General features: G+C 47.3%; 3 protein-coding genes across 15 annotated transcripts in view; 1 reads left to right on the top strand and 2 right to left on the bottom strand.

The window, feature by feature from the left end:
- Nucleotides 1–8,198, bottom strand: part of SPPL3 (signal peptide peptidase like 3) — a 46,612-nt gene extending 38,414 nt beyond the window's left edge. For both annotated transcript variants that reach the window (XM_085238590.1, XM_085238591.1), the window contains exon 1: nucleotides 8,063–8,198. In XM_085238590.1, the coding sequence (XP_085094716.1) occupies nucleotides 8,063–8,085 (23 nt within the window). In that variant the 5' untranslated portion in view covers nucleotides 8,086–8,198. The remainder of the gene's footprint in view (nucleotides 1–8,062) is intronic.
- Nucleotides 7,084–9,519, top strand: LOC116217268 (uncharacterized). 10 transcript variants are annotated; one of them, XR_014887038.1, is made up of 4 exons: nucleotides 7,091–8,627; nucleotides 8,854–8,925; nucleotides 9,033–9,184; nucleotides 9,322–9,519. XR_014887038.1 is itself a non-coding variant. In XM_085238604.1 (4 exons), exons 1-3 carry the CDS (start codon nucleotides 8,084–8,086, stop codon nucleotides 9,162–9,164), a joined length of 774 nt encoding a protein of 257 aa, XP_085094730.1. In that variant the 3' UTR covers nucleotides 9,165–9,184; nucleotides 9,322–9,519. The 10 variants fall into 10 exon arrangements, 6 of the variants coding, with proteins under 6 accessions (XP_085094725.1, XP_085094728.1, XP_085094730.1 ...); XR_014887041.1 differs by having other exon boundaries at nucleotides 7,135–8,067; XR_014887039.1 differs by having other exon boundaries at nucleotides 7,140–8,067; nucleotides 8,828–8,925.
- A 273-nt stretch (nucleotides 9,520–9,792) lies between these two features.
- C17H12orf43 (chromosome 17 C12orf43 homolog) overlaps nucleotides 9,793–15,754 on the bottom strand; it is a 28,169-nt gene continuing 22,207 nt past the window's right edge. The window contains exons 7-8 of one of the 3 annotated variants that reach the window (XR_014887042.1): nucleotides 14,126–14,240; nucleotides 9,793–13,532 (exon numbers count right to left, since the gene is read on the bottom strand). The gene's annotated coding sequence lies outside the window, so the exon portion shown is untranslated. Of the gene's footprint in view, nucleotides 14,241–15,754 lie in introns of all 3 variants that reach the window. The other 2 variants (XR_014887043.1, XM_085238611.1) reach the window with 2 other exon arrangements.

Here is a 15,754-nt window from a genome sequence, read left to right as displayed (position 1 = left end):
CCTCTAAGAGGCAGGGCTAAGCCCATGTAATGTGCACAGGCATCCAATGCGCCAGCACAGCATCCCGGCCTTGGTTACCAACCATAGGAAGAATATTGTGGTTGTCATGGTGCCAGCAAGTAGTTAAAGGCCAAGGGCAAAATAAAACAGATTCTTTATGTGACAAAAAGAGAAGACTCTCTGGGTACTGATGGAAATTCCTCTGTGCCTGTTAGCCTGCAATGTTCTGCAAGAGAAAGCCCATAGCAAAAGGCAGAGCTGCACAGCTGCGCTGCATGCAGCACACGGCCCTGGTGCTGGGCACCTGCCTCACTTCTCACACTCGCCTTTCTCAGAGCTGCCACCTGACTTGTGATGGAGCCAGAGGGCCAAGTAACTGCCTGGAACAAAGTTCAGACCAAAGCACGCATCTGAACCAGCACATCAAGCCCAACAACACGCGTACTCGGCCACTGACCTCATGGGAAGCAAAGGGAAGGAGACGTCAGATACTGAAACAGCCTGAAGGACTCTGATTTGCCTTGATGGCAATTCTGTTGGCCATAAAACGACCCATTTGAGCACCAACTCACAGCACTGCTCCCACCCAGCTGTGCCTGCCACCACTCAGTGCCTCACTGCTGGGCAAAGAAGTCTTCAGGCTCAATATGATGCACCCCATACAGCAGGACAGAATGTAACTGCAATGCTCTGCTGCAGCTTCAGAGAACTAAGACAGTGCTGGAGACAAACTAACCAAAATAAAAAGAAATTAAATCTAAGGAGTACTCTGAAGTAATAAGGGGCAGCAAAGCCAGCCAACCATGCAATTGCAGATCAGGATGTTTGGGGACAGAAGTAAAAGGACCATTTCTGCTGCCAAACCCCTGGGAATCTCGCTGCTAAGGAAGAACAAGTAGTGCAATTCCCATTTAAATAAACCTGTTGATAGAGATTAAGTCCTACAACACGCCCCATGAAGGTACCCCAGCAGGGACCTCAACAGCTCCATCCTCCCCTACAAGTAGGTACCAGCACCCCGCAGCTCCTGTGGATAGAAATGCAGCTGAGCTCAGATGGAAAGAAACTCATGCAGGACCCATTGCACAAAGGCACTGGGCAGTCCTCTCAGGATATCCATCTGAATGCTTTGTGGAGGACACAATACATCTTTCCATTCTGATATATACATGTCTAGGTTTAATTTACACAGCAATTTCTTTATTTCTTTAAAGTTACAAATACACAGAATATCTAGATTTTTTTAATCAAGTTCTCAAAATATTATAGGATCTCTAATCAGGAAAAAATGTTAATTTTATCACTAGAGTCATAGAAAAGGAACCCACTGTTGAATTAAAATACCAAAATAAAGCAATAGCTCATACTTTTCACACTTAGGCCAATATTTTATTGATTATGTGCTTGGAAATCCAAACTCTTCTTCGAAAGGTATTCAGAAGTCAGATAAAAAAACAAAACTGGTGACTAATAGTTTAAACAAAGCATTTAACAATTAGGCCTTCCAACCAACAAGCTAAAACCAAAGTCAAATTGATCAGCATGACCTTGTCATAGAGAACGAGCAGCTCTGTGTACTATTGATGGGCTGATTTACCACACGGTATGGGATTAAGACACATACATTACCATGATTTGCACGGGTGGAATTAAATGCCATTTCCATAAAGAAATCCATAGAAGAATGACTTGACACCATTAGCACCAAGGCATCTTCAATCTTCAGTAGTAATACTGAAAGTGCATTCCTGAGTGAGACAAAGCTCAAAGAGTACCAAGGTCGGCTTACTATGGGACAGCAGCTCCCAGGGGACACCAAGTCAGAGCGATGCTGTAAGGAAACAGCCAGATCCTGCAGAAAGGAGAACACCTCCTGCAGTGCAAAGAGCCATGAAAGCACAGCCAGCCCAGCAGAGCAGGCGTGCAGCTCCTGCTGCTTCCCATTAAGGCAGAGGCCAGCAGGAACAAAGGCAGCCAATTTACCACTACACCAACAGGCACAGGAGAAGGTGTGGGAGAACTGGCCCCAGTCTGGTCTCTGTCTTACAGACTGGATGCAAGAGCAGCACAGTACATGAACTCACTTGCCTGCTTAAGGTTTAAGGCAGTAACTGCAGTTGCACATGCAAAAATCAGGCAGCAAGAAAGCAGTTGGAGACTGATTTCAACAAATTCTAGCCTGATGTCTGAAAAACTTCGTTTGTAACAACAGAAGTGGAAACATTCTTTAGGGAGAGCGCTTTGGGACTGTCCTGAAACTTCTTCCAGTAAGGCACCCTGCAGAGAAGTAGTGCTGTTTTATGGAGGCTTTTCATCTTCTGATTTAGCTTTATGGAAGCTTTTTTTTTTTTTATGCTCCATCTGCAAAAAACATTAAAAAAAAAAAAAGATAACTGGTTGAAAAACTAACACTGGGGGTCTTGTAAGGCACTTAAGTATGATAAAGAGGATCCTTCTGATCTGTACCATCTGTAACTGCTCACAGCTGCAGCTGTTTAAAAAGCAGTCAAGTTCATCGAAAACTAAAAGTTGTCCAGCTCTTCACATTTAGCTTTAAAGTTCCCTTTTTCAAGACAAAAAGCTCTTTAAACTACGTTCTCCTCTTCATGTTCAGACCCATACAGAGATCACAACATCCCTCTGAGAGCCTCCTGCCACTGCAGCACCATGGAGAAGCACTGTGGGTGCAGGTGTGGGATGCACGATGGCAGCAGCAAACCACCCCCGCCGTGCCAAGCTGCCCACAAGCACTGCCATGGCCCTACACCTTCCAACCTAGAAAGTGAGACACACTCACCTCACCAGTTTGCAATACTGGCTTAAAAAACACCCATAATCCTGCTGTTTGCATCCTGCTGTTTCACCAACCTCACCTTGAGCTAACTAATACTTGCCTAGAAAATGGACTTCCCGTTGACTAAACATGATGAAGTCACGTTACACCTATTTTATCTTGCCAAATGGGTCTGACACAGATGCTGGTGTGATAAATCACAGCACAGCACTGAAAGTGGTGTGACTGTAACAGTAAAAGCTGCTCTCCTGTCACAGCTATGCTGAGCTTTGGTCGCACACATCCAACATGTCCGTACCGACAGCTGGTAGAGCTTTCATGGGTAAAATCCCATTGGCTTATCCTCACTACAGTGTTTATTCAGAATTCACATTGAATTTCTACCCACCATAAAAGTGACCAAAGAAATCTCAACCAAGCTTTAAAGTGGGGCCAGGTGCCCGACAGGACAAAGGGCAGCACGCTGCTCAGTGCCACAGGCACCAGAACAGCCAAAGCCCCACTGCTCTGCTCACCTCCATCCTGCTGAGCACAGCAGCACAGAGCTCCAGCACTTTGCTCTTGCCCAATGTGCAGCCTCAGGAGGAGTAAGCTGAACTTGCTAACCCAAGTAACAACTGAAGCAGAGATAAGCCCTACAGTTACATGCTTGCTGCTAGCTGAGCCTGTATGGAAACCCCCCGCAATGCTGTGTGTGTCACCGCTGCACCGAGTCCACACAGTGAGACCACTCACCAGCTGACACATGGCTGTGCTGTGAGCCTATTCTAACAATGCTCTCGATGTCCCAACACGCAGCTGCTATTTGTGGCACTACTGACAGAGGAAATGGTATCTGCAAGGAGCTCCCAAACTTCTGTGATTCAGTGGAACACCATCAGCTATCTCTGTGAACTTCTGCTAGAACAATGTACGGAGTAAAGAAATTCGTTACAAACTCAGAAGAAGCTACCTCACATTATTTTAGAATATTTGTTATGGTAAGATATTAAGAACGTTCTGTTCTATTTTATGAATTACCAGTAACTGAACGCCTTTCCAACATGGCAGCTGACCTCTCCCGCACACCGCACCACTGATGGCACACCTGGACACACAGCCTACCCAGGCACATGCAGGACCTGGGGCTTAGACCTGTCCCTAAGAAACACTCAGCAGAATCTGACGAGGCTGATAAGAGCACAGTGAACCAGCTGCAGGACAAGCTCGTGGTGGCAGTGCTGGTGGACAGGAGGAGCGGCGCTCCCACAGCAATGGGCACAGCAGAGCACTCCACCCACAGACACCACACGTAAGAGATGCAGGAGAAAGGGTCACCCATGTCAGCATTCTTGGAAGAATTAAAGAGGGAGAAGGGGGATCAGGAAGAGCTGTAATGACACATACGCTCCATTAAGCTTATTAAATCATCACCTTTCCAAGTCAGCTCGATTGCTCGATCAGCCGAGCCCGCATGCCAGCCTGCGTTCCCCTCTGCTTCACCCAGCCCATAGAAGTGACCAAATCATTCCAAATTCTAACCTTTACCAGTTACACCAATGCAACACAACACCACAAGGAAAACCTGCACAAGTTGTTTTTCTTTTAACCAACTTCTGCCTTGTTTCTTCCTGGAAACTTCATCCAATCGGCACCTGAATTAACTTGGGCTGACTAATTTGCCTGAGTCAATTATTTGCCTTTGCAAAATATCCCCTCCTGCTTATGGTTATAAAATGTCCGAGAGCAATAAAGACTGTAACAAAGGTGGCACTTATGTGAGAGATGATGATACATCACACCACCCAAACAATGACATGGTTTAACTCAGACACATCAAAGCACCACAACTGGTCCTCCTCTTCTTCCAGATTTTAGGAAATACAGTCACTGCATTTGGAAAAGCACAAACAACCAGATTCATCCGTGTCCTTTACAGCTCTCCTCAGAAGTTCAATAGCTTGAAAATTCAGGTGAATGATTCCTTCTGTTTCTGTTGCACGCTGCACCATTAAATGCACTGACAGCTCAGAGCCCAGATCCTGGAAGGGCTGTTCACAACAACCGATAGGAATTCTCCCAGGAACAAAGATGGCATTGTATGCTGATGCTTATTCCAGAAGCCAGCAGCTTTATGGGTTACTCTGACACATCGTTACATTGAATTTCCCACACCCTCTGCATAAGGTAGAGAGGTTTCCAAATCTATCCCCAACAGCTGGTGGCCAGGACAGGAGCATTCCTCCACGTGGAGTGTTTACAAGGGAGTTCTGCTGGATGGAGATCAGTGACTTGGTGCTGTGCTTCCCCCAGCCATGGGCTCACACACACTGCAATCCACTCAGCTCTCAGGGAACGCTTTGGGAAAGGAAAAATGAAAACTGTAAGGGGATCAGAGCTGAATTCTCACACTTCACATATGGAGGAAGCTGCGAAAATCTTTTGGAGAAAAAAACAACCAACAAAGCAATCTCTATTGCCAGACTGGGCAACAACAAAAAAAGGACAGGGTGTCAGGGAAAGCACCAACACCTACTGACTGAAACAAACACCATCCACTGCCATGCTGTCCAAGCTGGATCCAGTGCACAAACATCACTGCAAGGCACTGGGGACCGAGGCAGACCCAAGCTCTGTGCAGCACTGCCATCCCAGCACTGTGATCCCAGCACTGCCACTTTCCTTACCCACCCACTGTGGTATTTCCAGCCATAGGGTGCCTGCAAAGAAAACCTTCACCGTTCACCAATCTCCTGTCCACCCACACACATCAGCACTGGGCGAGCAGCTCTCCCCATGCTCACCTCTTGTGTTGCAGCAGTAACTTTTGTCACCACCCAGTCCCATTTCCTTGCTGGAGTACAGACAGGAAGTCAAGAAAATGGGTACTCCACAGCCTCTTTCCTCTCCAAACCCATTCTACTTGCAGAAAATTCACTTCAGCTCTCTTTTAATACAGAAAACCAAAAGCAATCACTGATGCAGCAGCCACATCTCCCTGTGCTTCACACTTCTGCGTAACAGCAGTGCCATACAGCTCCTACCACCACAGGTTTTTGGCAAAGAAATTTCACTACTCACTACTGACATGTATTTTATTCAAAAACCTTTCTTTTTATTTAAGAAAACAAGTGCCTATCTTTTGAACGAGCCTTCCCATCCGGTACTTATCCCACAATTCACATTAAGATCAGTTTTTCCAGACTGACAGTGTTCATTTTCATCAGCAACATTCTCAGTAGTTCCTCCCAGCAGGGATAACACACGCCTATATCTGCAATACTGGTTCCGTTGGTCTAGTTAAGAGATTAAAAAGGATCTCAATAAAAGTGCAGATGGTTATAGGTGTGGGCTTTACTGGGGAAAAAAAGAACCAGAAGATGTTGCAAGAAGCAACACGCAAGGATGGTGACAGAAGACAAACGATGTATTTATGAAAGGCGCAGCGAAGAAGTGTAGCTACCTCCTCCTTAACTCACAATACAAGAAAATACATGCAATCAACTGCACTTGGTAATTAAGAATATAAACACACCTTAAATCACAGATGTTTACATACAAAACAATAATAAAATCAGAACTTGTTCTTATCTCTTCAGTATAACATTGCTAGTGGAGACCTCAATCACTGAATAAAGGCCATCTTTGTGCAGGTGTTTATAATGCTCCTGTCAGTGATCACAGCTCGGTACAGCACATTTTTCCAAGGTATCTCTAACACAAAATGAAGCCAACAAGCCCATTACGAAGTTACAGCAACTGTATGCTGAATGTTGGTGGCTACTCCTAAAGGGGGCAACTGAGCCTACGCTATGGACAACACAGAAGCACTGCTGAGGAATCCATCTAACCCACCTACAGCTTACACCTGCACAAACCAAGGTGCATGGAAGGCTTTTTGTGATGCCAAATACCTGATATGACACCTGTAGCAAAGTGTAACCATCCCAGCAGCTACAGCGAGGCACACAGCGTGCATTCTGAGAACAGCTTTGCAGCACAGAGGGATCCAGTCCAGCAAACGGACAGGAGGAATCCTGCCAGCTTCACAGCCCTGTGACAGCACCAACTGCCACACACAGCCCTGCACAGCTCTTTCATTGAAGTATAGCTTTCCTTAGCTGACATCAAAACATGCACATTTCACCCAGAGCACTAAAGCACTACCCAGCTGCATGCAAGGCTGCACCTCCATCATTAAAAATAGGCAAACGTGAGACCGTTGTTAGAAGTGTAAGCAGTAAAACACACAGCTGAGCACATGAGTGTTGGGCAGGTTCCGTCCAAACAGCACTGGGCCTTTGCTCCTTCTGCAGCCCCAGCCAACAGCTCTCTGTGCGATGTGACAGAAACCTCAGAACTAAAGGCACGTCAGTGAGCTCAGACACAACAAGCACAGCGCACAGGGATGGATGGAGGCCTCGCGGCCTGCGCTGCTCCCAGCCCAACACACAGCAAAGCTCTAGGCTCCTGCAATCCCCCCTGAAGAGCAGCAAACAACCTCAGCCTCTGCTGCACCTCCGGACACGCAGCCTAAAGCAGCGTTCATCCCCAGCCCAGGGAAACGCACAGGGGCCACGCGTGTGGGCTGTGGGGAAGAAGCAGCAGCGATGAGCTCCAAAGGCACAGAACAAAAATCCCTGCAGGCTCTCCAGGTCTGTAAAGTGCAAGGAAGGGCCTCCGCAGCCGATGGGATGGAAGTGCGGATGGAAGTGCTCCTGCACACGCAGTGCCGTCTCCACGCTCAGCACGCACCAAGGTCACCAGCCGACACGTAACTCCGCGCTTTGAACGAGAATACCCCGACTGTTACAGAACCGTAAGGAACGACTCTGGACGGTACCGCTGAGCGAAATCAGAAGGCGGCCGAAGCGCCGAAGCGCCGCAGCCCCCAGCCCAGCCCGGCAGCACCCAGCACCGCACCGCTCTGGGCTGCTCCGGCCGCGATCCCCGGCAGCACCAAAACACGGAGCTCCGCGGGCTGAGCGCCGGGCCGGGCCGCGCCAGGACAAGGCGACCGCCCTCCGCCTCCGCGCCTCCCGCAGGAGCCGCTCTCTCTCTCCGTCCCTCCCGCTCCGCTCTCCCCGCACGCATCCCATCGTCACCGGGCGATGCGCCCCGCCGCCGCCGCCGCACAGCGCGACCCCCGCGGGCGGGGCCGCCTCAGGAAGCCGAGCGCGGCCGCGAGGGCAGCGCCGCCGCGAAGCCGAGCCCGGACCGCCGCCCGCCCCGCGATCCCCCCCCGGACCGCCGGAAGGAGCCGGGCAGCCCCCCCGGGCCTCTCCTCACCACGAGTACGTCTGCTCCGCCATGGCTGCGGCGGCCGGCCGGGCCCCGCGCTCCTCCTCCGCCGCCTCCTCCCGCGCCGGGCAGCTCCGGGGCTCAGTGGCGGCCCCGCTGCGGCTCGCGGCCCAACATGGCGGCGGCGGCGGCCGCGAGGAGGGAGGGGAGCGAAGGGGGGGTCCGCAGCCGGGCGGGGAGGGGATGGCGGAGCGGGCGATGGTGGTGGCGGCGGCGGGGCGAGGCGGCGCTTCAGCAGCCGCGACGCGGAGCCGCGCTCGGGCGCCGGCTGGGCCTCATGGCCGGCGAGGCGGCGGCGGCGGCAGCGAGGGGCGGGCCGGGGGCGGGCGGCGGCTGCCGGGCCGGGCCAGGCCGCGCCGCGAACCCGCGCTCGCGCTCGCGCACGGCGGAGGCGGAGCCCGCGTGGGGGCGGGCGGTGCGCGGCATCACGTGCCCACAACACGCTCACGTGCCGCCGCCGCGCGCACGCGCGGGGAGAGAGCTCGAGGCCGCGGGAGGTGGTGGTGGTTGTGGTTGTCGGGCCCGGCCGCGCCGCGACTGTGCGGGCGGGCAGGTAATAGTGAAGGCTGGGAAAGGGGCGGGGAGCCGGGTTTGACCTGCCCGAGAAAGGGCTGTGCTGAGCTCTGGAGCTAAGGATGGGCTTTGTGCCGAGGCTTTGGGTTGTGCCGAAATACAAAGGGTCCGGTAAGGTGGCTCTTAAATTCGAGCATTAGACGAAGCGTGAATTTTCTCTCGGCTGTGCCTTGGCTCCAGCTCTGCTCGGTCGGTTTCCCCATCAGCAAAGAGGGAACCGCGGTGCGCGCACACGTCGCACGGAGGGAACGCCTGGCCCCTCGCTTCAGCTGCTTTCAGTAAGTTGGTGCTGCGCCTTGGAGGCTTCTCTGCTCCGTTTGTATTCGAAACTGTGCTGCTCTGGAAGTGGAAGGAAGTCGTATTCTCCCCGTTCTGCTTTCTGTAGGGTTCTTGCAGTGGTCCCACAGCTTTGGGATGCTGTCACACAGCTCTGTGCCTCGCGGGCAGGAAGGAGTTCAGAGCTGCTGACATGATCAACGCTAAGAAAAATCCGCTTGAAATTGGATTTATCAGCTAGGGGGGAATACCAAAAGCACGGTAACCAACAGGCTCACTGGCTCCCCTGTGGGTGCACCGTTAGATAGGAGTCCCAGCATCTCCTCCCAGCCCGGCTCAGGTTGAGTTACCTTGCGAGATGTTCTCCTCTCTTTGACCGCCTCTCTTTGCTCCCACAGCTCGCCCACCACCCCGCTGCCCATCTCTGTAGGCATTCAACTCTGCCGTGTGGTGCACGGACAGCAGGATGAGTCACAGAGCCTTGAGCTGGAGGGAGCAGTGCCGAGCTGACCCTTCTGGTGGAAGTCATCGTTTTTCCTCCCCCCCTTCCTCCATCTCAAATTAGAAAATAAAACAAGCTCGAATTTCTGGAGAAATCCCCTTGCTTTTCCTTCCTTGTCCCAGCAATGCAACATTTAGTAACAATTAGAAAGCTGACAAATAATTTGAAATCTTCGCTCTGCTGTGATGCAATCCCAGGGTAAGGATATTCATCCCTTTTCAGTGATTATGATACAATGAATGCAAAAGAAAAAACCTCTCCCATCTTTTGAATCAACACAGAGGAAGATAAACAAGTGTTTCAACCTTGTCTTGATACTCAACATTTTTTTCCCCCCCGGAGACGTTGTAAAACAGAGATTGGTATCTATAAAGCAACAGTATTCCTGTTTATTGAAACGCTTCCAATTTCTATCTTGCAAAATTTACAGCACATTAATTTGACACAAGTGATTTTTAGCTGATGAGCTATTGAAGTATAATTTTTTTTCCAGCATCTCAGGGTTGGTGCATAAACTACTACATGATTTTGCAAGCTTGGTCTATCATTACGTTAGAGTAGCTGGATGAATTCAAGGAGAAATGTGTTCCTCCTTGCAGACCCAGCACCTGTGTTACTCTAAAGGGGAGCACAGCCTGCATCCCCCCAGATAATTTTCTCATAATCTCTTTTGTATGTGCTTGCTTTGGACCTACAGGGGAGCTTTACTCTGAATTTCAGTGAGAATGTACTCTGACATTACAAAGCCCTTCCAAAACCGCTGTTCTGTCTGGTGTCTTTGATATAGACTGATGCACTGCTTTGACCTGTCAAAGTATTTCAAAACTAGCAGCATCCAAAAATATTGTATTTTCTTTTATGTAGCTCTCAGAGCACAGATGGGAAAGTATGTGGAGAATCAGATCAAAGGACTGGCTGCAAAGTCCTCACCTCCTAAGGGCTTAAATGGCGTTATCCAACTCTGCCTTTATGCCTTTATAATGGAGGTGGAAAGAGAGCCAGAATAGATTCATGTAGATTCACTTCACCTTTCAGGAGAGGACATAATAAGTAAAGCTGTCAACCCTGCATGGCTTTGGGAGGAACAAATGGCATGGAAATAAGTAAAAAAGGAATGAAAAAAATGAAGAGATCCAGTTTTGACAGTATAGCTCAGAGCTATGCTAGGCTATTCTGCTTGTAAGATCCTCATGGGATTCCCCTTGATAAAAAATAATTAAAACGTGCTCTGACCAGTATGCGACATGATTCTCTTCACTACCACCTAGTGGGAAACTCCTTCATTAACTGAGCTCTTCAGCTGTTCCTATTCTCAAACATCCTCACCCTGATGATGGAGGCTGTCTGTATGTGAAGGGGGAACTGACAGATGAATGAGAAGGACACTGTCCTGATTCTCTGTACCAGAATAAGAATTGTAAAGAGGGAGATCACCTCTAATTTAAAGCCATTGGGTCCTAAGGCATTTTCACACCAGAACTCCCCGCTCTGCATCTGCTGTAGTTCTTAATGGCTGCTACAGTTCAGCCTCAGCATCACCGACAATCCCAAAGTTTAAACACAGCCTTTGATCATAAAGAGCAAAACATTCATTTTTCTGAATGCAACTGCATCCTGCCAGTAGTGATAATGAGGAACTTGTTAGGCTGTTCCTGTGTCTCAGTTACAACAGAGCATTGCCCTCTAAAAATTTTCTGATTGTACTCTTACTTGTAATTGAAAGTAGGAAGGAGGAAAAAAAAACAACAACAAAATAAAAACTAACTTTCCTTTTTTGTAAAGTCATTTTTTCAGTTATGTTACTATTCATATTTACAACAAATATTACTCAATTAAAGCATTAAATGTGTATATATTGGGAACATTAACACCATGTATCTGAGTCCTTTCCCACTGAGATACCCAGGGTTTGCACCAACACTGAAATCTGACCCTCTGGAAACAACACAAACAGCAATTACCTTGGATTGTTCACAGTCCTGGGTACCACTTGGGACTGAGCTCCCAGGGCACAAATTAGAATCAGTTTTGTCATTTGCATTCTTTTTTCTCCAACCGTGGAAATAGGAGCAAACACTGTAATAATAACTCTCACATTTCACAGGGGTGATGTTAAATGCCATTCAGGCCAATGAAGCATTTCGCACTCTCAGCAGGAAGAAGAGTAAAATGGTAAAGAATTACTAGGAGAACCACTTCTCTGCATTTCTTCCACTAGTGGTAATGTTCCCACCGCATTCACAGACCCATACAAGCTCGCTCTGCGAGCATTTCTGTCATAGAAATAGTTAGATTTCTTTCTTCCCTTTTGTGTTCCTTGAAGTCACATTGGGCTGCCTTTATCTTAGCTAATTACTGTATTTTTTCATCAGGAACTCTTAAGGATGGATATAACTGAACACATGAAAACAAAGGTAACAGTCGTACTGATACTAGAATTCAGGCTTTGGGAGTCTATTGTCTGCTCTCCGGTCTGTTCACAGGACCCTACTGTCTATTACTTGGGTTTTTCCCTGGTGTAATAAGGAGAATACAGACTAATAAGTCTAAATAATAAGAAAATCCTACTGTATATTCTACTATATACCCATTTATACTTTCATGCAGCGGCTGCCAGTATTAAGTAATCCACAGTTCAATTACTCTATTAAATGCAGCAGAGAAAGATTATGTTGGAACAGTTAATGGAGGAAGTGGACACATCCTTACCTAAAATGGCCTAGACTGTCTGTACTTCAGGAAAAATGAAGAAAAACATAACTGAAAAACATATAACAGTGCAAAGCATTCAAGCATGTTTAAAGAGTCTTTACTATCATAGAATGGAATCGTAGAATGGCCTGGGTTGAAAAGGACCACAATGATCATCTAGTTTCAACCCCCCTGCTACGTGCTGGGAAATTATGTTTATTCTTTGTTTGCCATTAAAATAAAATAGAAATCTGACTTTTTGTGATTACTAATTGATATGTTTCTCAAATGTGCATCTAAACCAATCTGTTAATAAAACATTATTCACAAGCCTGCTGCTACTGCTGGCCAGTTTAGTGTAGTAGAGCTGCTTATGTCTTATCGTTGAAGCACTGAATTTAAGGAAAAGCAAGCAATTTTGCAGCAAGAAATTTAAAAGCAGATACTGCAAACAAGAGAAGAATGAGCAAAATCATTCAGTATTTCCAAACTTGAAGAGCTGGCCCTGCCAAAACCACCAGGATCACATCAGTCTGAGTAATTTAAGAATCAAGTCACGGCCCAGCAAATTGTTGCAATTAAGGAAATCAACACATACTAAACACTGGTAATAAATGAAAGTGAGTATAGCAAAACAAACTCCTTTCAAATACTCATTCTCAATGCAAAATCTGTGAGGTGCAATTTAGCTACAGAAGTATATTGTTTGGGTTATGGCACTCTACTGTTTACTTTCTGCTCTGCTACTAGAACTGGAATCCAGCCTTAAAGCTTTGCTGTTACCCACCTTGGCCTCTGCTATCCTTAATACCTCACACCTCCCAGCAGCATGTTATGGAAATGGTAAAAACCTGAGAAATACCATATTGCAATCTGTTGTGTCAGTGCACAAAATAGGAGTGCTAGGTAATACATGGCAGCAGTCTCCTCTCTTTTTTCCAAGTGCACGGTCTGATTGCTCATAATTTGGAACTCTGAAGAAACACTATAAAGATCACTAGTTTTCCTGCACTGGAGAACTGGAGAACCTGAAATACTGAACAGAGCCTCAAAGCATTCACTAACACGGGCTGGTGAGCTACAGTGAAGGTAAAGGTGATGAGGGAGTTGTTTAAAGAACACTTATTTCTTTCTTCTTTTCTTTGTTGTTTATGTGCCTGTAGCTTAGAATGTTAAAGTGATTGAGAAGACTTACCTCCTTTCCAGCACTTGAATAGATTCCATATTCAGCTCAGGATTCTCCACGTGGCATCCAGCCGTAGCATTCAGTGAGGTCCCAACCTACAAGCAGACGTTCATTTCGTGGTTCTCACAGTCTTCAAATCCCACTGGCTTCAAGAGAGGCTGTTCTAAAAGCCTCTGCAGCTGCAGGGTGCACAGAATCAAGGCAGAAGGCTTCTGGGTGTATAAGGAATCCTTGAAACCACACAATATAGGCAGATCATTTGTTGCTACGTTTTCTTCTCTTTACAGTTCCCTTGGCAGACTGATGGTTATTTTTGAACTCGGGGCTGTGTCCCCCCTCACCCCCAAAGCACACAACAAGCACGTACACTCACAGAACTCAGAGCAGGCAACCTTTTAAATAAGAACAGTGATAACAGTCTCCATCTTAGTTTAAATAAAAGAAATCATCATACCACAGAAAAAGATAAATAAGTAACGTTGTGTAACAGAATCTTCTCTGCCATTCATTGCAGGAGACCCCCAATCTGTTGTCTTCACTCTTAAAATCCTTGAATTCTAAGGATGCATTACGAATAAACTATGTATTGTGGTTGGATGCTGTAACTGCAATGCACAATTACTACTATTGGCTATGTCTTCTAGGGTGGGGTGGGGATGAGCAAAATTGTAATTGGGAGTAAAACGCACACAAATTGTATCAAAGCATCAGTAGGAGAATCTCAAATCTCACCGCTTCTTAAATGCTCTTTTTGTATTACAATAAACATGAATCTTTGAAACTAAAAGACATCTTTTTATGTGTTCACACTGGAGTTTCTTACATTGTTTTAACGTGGACTCCAAAAGGTTACTTCTTTTTAGCCTTCTGTAGCCATCTGAGCTGTTTTAACATGCTGCAGCAAGGGGAACGGGTGGTACCCTGGGTGTAGATGCCATCTGAAACAAAAGGTGACAGTTAGCAACAGCCCTGGCTGGGAAGGTCAGCCCAGCAGCCCAAGCACATCTTGCTGAGCCTAGAGGAAGGAGGGGGGTCTGATCTGAAAAACACTCTGTCCTTCAGCTGCTGACTTGGCCCCTTGTCACAGGCACCTCGAGAGCATAAAGGAGGAATAGGAGCCCAAGCCATTCCGAGCACTGTGTTGGAATACTTATTGCTTTTGAGACAGTTCTGTTGGGCTCCCCTTCGCTTGGGCTTGGTGGAAGTGATATAAAACAAGGCGAGTGGCTGTCCATAGGAAACTTCCACTAAAACAACAGTTCTAAGTCCTCCTGTTGATCACATAAGAAGGAACCATTTACAAGATACTCACGCAACATCAAGTCCATGCCAAGTTATTTCCTAATTCAGCCATTCAAAATGGATAAAATCATTCATATATTTTCAGACTGGAAAATATCATCTAATAAAGATTCCATGAGAATTGCCTTAAATTATTCTAGTGAAGTTACAGAGCATGTTTTCAGGATTCAAACAACAGGTGGGAGTAGAACATTACAGCAGGGTTGGTATCAAGAGACTTAGGTGATAAATGGGAGCCAAAGCTGCCCAGAGCACTTCTCAGAAGCAGGGCAGCTGCAGATAGGGATTCTCAGCATGTACCAACACCCAGGATTAGTCCTTACCATGTGCTTGAATCACAAGCCCAATTGGGCAAGCAGTATCTGAATTATGTGCCCACACAGCTTTTTCTCATCAATTCAGCAATAAACATAGCAAGTTCTAATGATGGTGCTATGTTTGCATATTTAGATACCCAGCAAGCCAAAGGCAAAAGCAAAAAAAATCATTTAAGACTCAGTGCTCTGCCACAGAAATCAGCAGGAGCTCCAGAACATCCTGTGGGTCTTGGGAACACTCAAACCAACCCAGTGGTCACTCGTCTCTACTGGAGGGCTGTACAAAGGCAAACCAAGCTGCCGAGGCAGTATTTTTGCAGCCCAAAGTTCTCAGCAAGGGCTGAGAGTGGCTCAGCCCACCACAGCTAAAGTCAGAGTAGGCTCTGCAACCTTCCAACATTGGCGAATGCAACCCTTCCTTGTAGGTACTCTATCTCTTCCTTCTCTAAAATGAATGGGGCCAAAAGTAAGTCTTGTTTTTCCACTCTTGTTCTCTTAGTTTTCTTTCCATAGCTTACTTTTCCATGCTGGCAGACCTTCTATCCCTTCATTTTCCTCTCTCCGCTTCCCTCCCTTTCCCCCTCCCCCTGCTTTCTCTCCCTCTGCACTTTGTGAACTGCTGCTGCAGTGCTGAAGTCCAAAGTTCAGTAACTTGCTAAGCACACAGATAAATATGAACCTTGGAGAATTTACCAATGTAAACAGATAGCCAAGGGTCCCTTTATCAGCACTGGCTCAGGACAGTCGTGGGGGGTCCGAAGTGGCTCAATTTTGTATTTTGTTTTTTTTGGGGGGGTGTAAAGGCGGGAGGCTGCGCTGTGCCCGCTGCTGAC

This window comes from Meleagris gallopavo, chromosome 17, assembly GCF_905368555.1.
Source record: "Meleagris gallopavo chromosome 17, MGAL_WU_HG_1.1, whole genome shotgun sequence".
NCBI lineage: Eukaryota > Metazoa > Chordata > Aves > Galliformes > Phasianidae > Meleagris > Meleagris gallopavo.
Note: the sequence above shows the minus strand (reverse complement) of the source record. Positions and strands in the feature narration are given on the sequence as shown.